Source organism: Acanthisitta chloris, unplaced genomic scaffold (assembly GCF_000695815.1).
Source record: "Acanthisitta chloris isolate BGI_N310 unplaced genomic scaffold, ASM69581v1 scaffold18210, whole genome shotgun sequence".
Classification (NCBI taxonomy): Eukaryota; Metazoa; Chordata; class Aves; order Passeriformes; family Acanthisittidae; genus Acanthisitta; species Acanthisitta chloris.
This window is the reverse complement of record NW_008650138.1, coordinates 11124-17379: the sequence shown is the minus strand read 5'-3', so window position 1 is coordinate 17379 and position 6256 is coordinate 11124. Positions and strand designations below refer to the sequence as shown.

At 44.6% G+C, this 6256-nt stretch overlaps 1 protein-coding gene across 1 annotated transcript; it reads right to left on the bottom strand.

Moving 5' to 3' along the window:
• Positions 1-1705: 1705 nt before the first annotated feature.
• Positions 1706-6000, bottom strand: NRBF2 (nuclear receptor binding factor 2; the record flags this gene model as incomplete). The annotated part of the gene is made up of 3 exons (XM_009083879.1): positions 1706-3237; positions 4330-4370; positions 5916-6000. Coding segments are annotated over 3 exons (843 nt in total), but the record flags the coding sequence as incomplete, so codon positions are not given.
• Positions 6001-6256: the final 256 nt, after the last annotated feature.

The window sequence follows — 6256 nt, the reverse complement described above, 5'->3', positions numbered from 1 at the left end:
TGCCCAGCATTCCCTCTCGTGGCAGCTCCCGCGGCTGTGGCACGGGCAGGAGCCAGGAGCGCGGCCGGAGGGCACAGGGCCCGCGCGGGGGGAGCCGGGGGCAGTGGGGGTAACTTTCTGCAGTTCTGAATCGGTGGGGTATAACCTAAGCGCTGACAGCCACGGGAGAAGGATTTCCTTCGGCTTACCGCTGTCTAACGTATGAAACCTGTCCTCTAGTGGTGAGTATGCTCTGAACAAGCTTCCTTCCAACAGAGTGATTGCTTAGCTCTGGATTCAGACTGAAAAATTCCTGGCTTGGCAAAATTCAGCACAGCTCATGGGAGCGGAACACTCTCGTGCTCAGCCTTGCTGCCTGGAGCTGGGATTCAGCAGCAGTCGTGTGGAGCAGGCAGACTGCAAGCACAAACATTTGCATTGCAGGAGAAGGAAAAGTCTTAGTACCACTTTCAAAAGTGGCAGTGTAGAGTTTTGCCCTTACTTCAACAGAGAAGCAGCCTCCTTCAGATCTGCTGCTTTGTTTATGCAGCCATACATGAAGGGGCAGTTTAGCCTTAAAAACAAAAAGGCAGAGCTTGCACAATTCCCACTCCCCTCTGGAGAATCCTGACTCTTCAGCAGAGGTAGCCAGGCTAAAAACTGCTTCCTTCCACAGCTGTTTGCAGAGACCACTGAAATGTCTGTCTGTAGCTAACAGCCCTGAGCTAGCACCCCTGGAAGTGACATGAGGTAGGTACTTAAAGAATTTTATTTCTATCCTGTAAGCATGTGTCCTGTTCTTTGCTTTACTTACATAACAGGAACACTGTGCTCCTCTGCCCTGTTACCTGCACCAGCCAGGCAGGTGCCAGCAGAGATTGTGACTTGCCCTTTGGTGGGAGCAGCAAGCTGGGGCTGACCTGGAACAGGTTACTTCATCACAGCTGTTCTGTGGGGATATTTGCTAAATTGCTCCAACTGAAAAATAACCACCCCCACCCCCAGCAGGGTTAGAGTCCAGCTACAATTCAGCAAAAGGGACTCCCTCTAATGAACTTGTCTTACCTATGTTTCCATAGACTTTTTCTAGCCTTCAGTCCCTACTCTCCTTCAAGCATAGAAGACACCAGGTATACAGAGGCAAGGGGACAGTCTGCACAGCAGTAAGGTGTTCTTGCTGCACTTCCAAGCCTATTCTGGAAGAAAAATGCATCCTTAGAAAGCAAGCTTACCTTTTCCCAGCACAAGATCAACTGAAACAGGGTAGCTTGCAGGACGGAACATTTTCCATTAATCAGTACCAGCTGAAGTTAACTCCACACTGCAACACCCTGGGAAAGCCCCAGCTCAGGTGCCAGGCCAGGGCACAGCTGCCCATGCTGAGAGGCCCTGGTGTGAGGAGGGCTCACTGCCCCCTCAGAGCTCAGCACCCTCAGTGGATGTGCACCACCCCCCAGTGCAGCTCCTACAGCTCCAGGGGCTCAGGCCAAACCTCAGTGCTGCTCCACAGACACTTCAGTGCTCTGCAGTCTGAGGAGTCAGCCCTTAGGCAGGTCACTTCATGGATGGGCAAGGCCCTCAGAGTGCATCCTGCCTTTCTCCAGTTTGCTGGATGATGAACCCAGCAGCTCAGTGGTACATGTGTACTAATACTGTTAGTGTAAGTACTGATTTGTTTTTTACACTCTGCAACATTTGTAGAGACTTAACACACCTTCAGTGTCAAAACACCTTGGTTTTTATTTTCCTAGCCTTTTTGAATCAGGTTAAGCTGTAAACAATTTATTTTGCAATCAAATACTGCCAGCTAGAATTGCTTCCATTCATGCATCACTGAAAACAAAAAGGGTATTTTTCCTTAAGTATAGATTTTTCTTTTTTTAAACCATGTCACTTTATACAGAAACCAATAGCTAGATTCAATGCACCCTGATTAGTTATGTAAACAGATAACCCCAAAAAAACTCGTCAACAGAACTAGTAAGTTGGTTCCTTCATAGAATGGAAATTAAAATCCCTCCTGACTTGAGGTTAACATGGTCAGGAGTATAGAGCGTGGCACATAAATCCATCTAGGAGGTGTATAAATTGCACTGTATCTGAATTAACAAAGTTATGCATACTGAAATGCACAGTTTAAATTCATGCTAGAAAGCATTTTTCAATACAAAGTGGCAGCCAACTGGCAACCATAACAGTTAGGTTCTGCACCATCATTTATGGCATTATAGATAACTATTACATATAGCATACTTTAAAACCCTGAAGGATTGTGTTACTTGAAACATTCTCCAGACAGTCGTTTGGTTTGAAACACTGGGAGAAAGACTAAGGAGCTCACCATCTTATACCCACTATGGTACCTGTAACTTTTATGAAGTAGATCAGATATGATGTGTATTTCACAGTAACAAAGTTGCTTAATGCCTTTTCTCCAACAGTAGGATTGTGGTAGATGTTTCTGCCCATAGCTCACCACTGTCCTGGTGGCTTTCCCTTTTCTGAAGTTTGGGTAACTACACTGAGCACTCTTCCTGGTTTTTAACTATTCATCAGTCCTTTCAGTATATCTTCGGAGAGTTCCAGCAGTGGGAGTTCAGGGGATGGGATGTCCAGGGGGGGAAGGTTGGGTATTGGAATGTCCTTTGCCTTCCCAGCAGATGTTGCGAACTTCTGCCAAGTTGCAGCTGAAGAAGCAGTTTCTGAGTGTGGCTGCAGACCCCACAACTCTGACTTCTCGACAAAGTCAGCATCTACATCCAGCTCCTTGTCTACTGGAGATTTTTGAAGTCTACCTCTCTCTGCTTTTAACTGCTTATTCTCTCTCTTTAATCTCTCATTTTCAGCCACAAGAAATTCTATGTGCCGTTTCAAATCTGCAATTTTGGTTGCCTGCTCTTCTATTATTGTTTTATCATCCTTTGGAGCTTTACTCCCAATACACGTTTCCACTGGCTCCTTTTTTTTCTGAAGCAGAAATAACAGTGTATCTGGGTCCCTGTCAAAGACACCTTGAAGATCCTGTGAATGTTTCTCTGTGGAAGGGCTGTATTTCTGAGCAACAGGAACCAGTACGTTCTGATCATCAGAGTCTTCAGCAGATGGCTTATAAGAAGTCTGAAGATGTGCAGCTGTTTCCCTGTCAGCACTCTGCTGGGCTTTCAGCTTTTCCTCTCTCTTTGCCCTTTTCCACCTCTCCTGGATGAGCAGTAACTGTTTCATGTGACTATCCCTTTGTAATTCCAGTGACAGCTGAGCCTGAGTAAGAACAAGATTAAACTGTTTAGTTGGTGATCCCTAATCCCACCTGAACATTCACACAGGTAAAGTTCCATGTGTGTAAATATTTGCATAAACAGCATGACAGCATGCCCAAGGGAGGGAGGACCTTTTGTTACTCAGATACTCGATGCAACAAGAAGTGCTCTCTGCTTGTACAATGCAACAGATGTGGATGTATCACCCAAAGTCAGTGTAACTACTGGTCATTTTGGTTAGTTGGTTTTTGTCTGTAAGTCACTGACCAGGCTATAACACCTCTGAGCAGAGGGACCATGAGTTTAACTGACCAACACCAAGCAGGAAGAGAATCACTTGGCATTTATGGCCACACTTTGGCTAAACAATGCACACTTTTTGTATGCTTCTATAATGGCATCTATGTAGACATATCACTAACATCCAACAATAAGCAGCAAATTGTTCTGAGGCCAGATATAGTCCCAAATGACTCATCCATGTTTAATGAAGGGGGTGGCATGATGGTAAATAACCCACAGGATCCACCTGGGTGAGAGACCATTTTTCTACCAGAATGACCCTCTGGAGCAAAGACAGATGTCTGATCTCCAAGGCTTATTTGCTTCCATAATATTGGCTAAACTCAAAGCCTGCTGCTATAAAAGTGCTGAGCAGACTGTACTGCTAGATTCACAGATAGATTTGTGCAATGAATAGGGAAAGGTGTTGGGGCTGCTGTTCTGGAAATCGCCCAGCCAGGATGCATAAAACCAGAATTACAGATGGGACATGAGACACTCAGCAAAACACTAAGTGCCTCACAGCAAAAGTTAAATGTGAAACTAGTTTTATCACCTACTTGAAGATGCCTAGCAGACTAGATAAGGCTGGGGAACCCTTGGATGGGTTAGCAGTTCTCTTGTCCCTGTTCCATATAAACTTGGCAAAACTCTCAGGGAAGACTAGTGTGATCACATTTGTAAACCTCCTGGTGCCGTTGCCAAGGCTTGAGAAAATTATGCAGAGGCTAATGCCCAAGTGGGGTGTGATCAGTCAGGGCACACCATGGAGCTGTGGCTGGTTCTGGCATCCACTGCACTCCGGTCTCACCTGCTCCGACTGGGTCAGCTTCATTGCATCCGTAAGGTAACCTGCAGGAGAGAAAAGTGATGGACACTTAGGGCTACAAAACCTGAATGTTTCCATAAAAACCTCACAGAGAGCTTCAGACCTTCCATGTGCTGAATCCCCACATAGCAGCAGCAGTCTCAAGGCAATTTACCAAGTTAAAATGGCTGGAAACACTTGCTGGTTTTCAAAAGTCTGAGAAAATTGCTGTATGATCTTGTAATACACACTACATTCGTCCCATGGCATCATGTTGGCTTGAGTTGCTCCAGTTTGTTTTTCAGAGGTGGACAGCAGCCATTTCCAGGAAGTCCCAGAAGAAAAGCTTTCCCATGAAGGGAAGAAACACAGCTAAGGACCAGACTTACAACACATAAGCATTTTAAGACAAAATGTGCTAAGTAAAATCCTCCTGCCCATAGCACACCAGCATTATGAAGTCATGCTTTTTAATTATATTGGTGATGAAAAGGTAAGGTCTTCAATTCCCCACTTTTCTCACCAACCTTCCCTCCAAACCAGAAAATCTGTTGGCTCAGAGCCAGCAGCACTTTAGACTTTGAGAATATCTTGCCAATGCTGAAAATCACAAGGTGTCAGAAATTCTTAACCGATTCAGAACAATGTAAGATAATGGCATAGAATCATCAGACAAAGAAAAGCAAGAAACACTCAGTGCACTTTGCGGGTTGTCTTAGTATATGAAGTGGAAAAAAAAACCCAAAAAGAAAAGTCTGCATATTAGAATGTAAGTGCTGTCCCTCATCACTCTGAGTATTCATAAACACCAAAGAAACTATCAGTTTGTCACTTTTTGGGGTTTTCCAGTATTTCTGAATGGACAGGGAGAACGCCTGGTATCTAGGTTACGCTGTTCAGAGTAGCCACTTATTTTGTCTCCACACAAGCCCCGTCACTGGAAATGTCCCACTTGTTGCACCCATTAAGATCTCCTCTTTCTTCTCCTGCCAAGCAGCTGCTGCACTGACAGAGAGCTGGGGGACTCCAATGCAAATAATTGAGCACAATTAGTTAAAAGGACAAGTAAATGCAGGAGATCTCTCCGAGGAGAGGCTGTCACTGCAGCCTCGAGGCCTGTGAGCTAATCTGCTGGGGAAGCTGAGCTCATCACCTGGTCCTAGCTGTCTTGTTTCAGACATTAGGAAAGGGAAGCAAGTAAACTTTTGTAAGCAAACATTTGTCTAAGTATTTCCTTTACCAGCAGAGAAAGCAGGTGAGCTCAGCTAGGAAAGCAATGAAGAAAACACAAAGTGAAACTGGCTTACAGCAGGTACCCAACTGCAGTTTGTGCATGACACAAGGTGTTGGCTTCATCTTCAGCCAAGAACTGCACTCACAGTGGTAACTGCCCCCAAGCAAAACAGCTTTAGGAATGTCTGACTTTAGCTGCTCGTAAGAGACTTTCCCAAAAGGGTGCTTGATCTGGACTGAAAAACACACATTTGAAAAATTTAGATTTTGTAAGTAACTAGATATTCTACTTACGCGAAGCCTGCAAATCGAGAAACTGATTTTAAGAGCTGGAATATGAGAAATAACCTACTCACCAGCAGCTTTTTTGTGACAAGAAATTGCTTCTTCATATTTCCCTGCTGCCAACAAGCGATCTGCTTTTCTGCTCTGCTGGTGAGCCTGAAAGTAAAAAAGATCATTACATCAAAGAGGGTTAACAGACAAATAGCTGTACCTGTTTTAAAAGTAATCAGTACCTCTGAAAAACCTGTACTGATTCCAATTCTCAGCCGTTTAGGCTCAGATCTCCCACTCCCTTCCAAGCTTTAGAACTGGATTTTTTCTTTAATACTACATTACAGGAGTCTGTACTGCTAAGAACTGAAGTTTGTTTATGCAGCAAAGATGGTGTACACACAACAAAATCCTTTTGAAG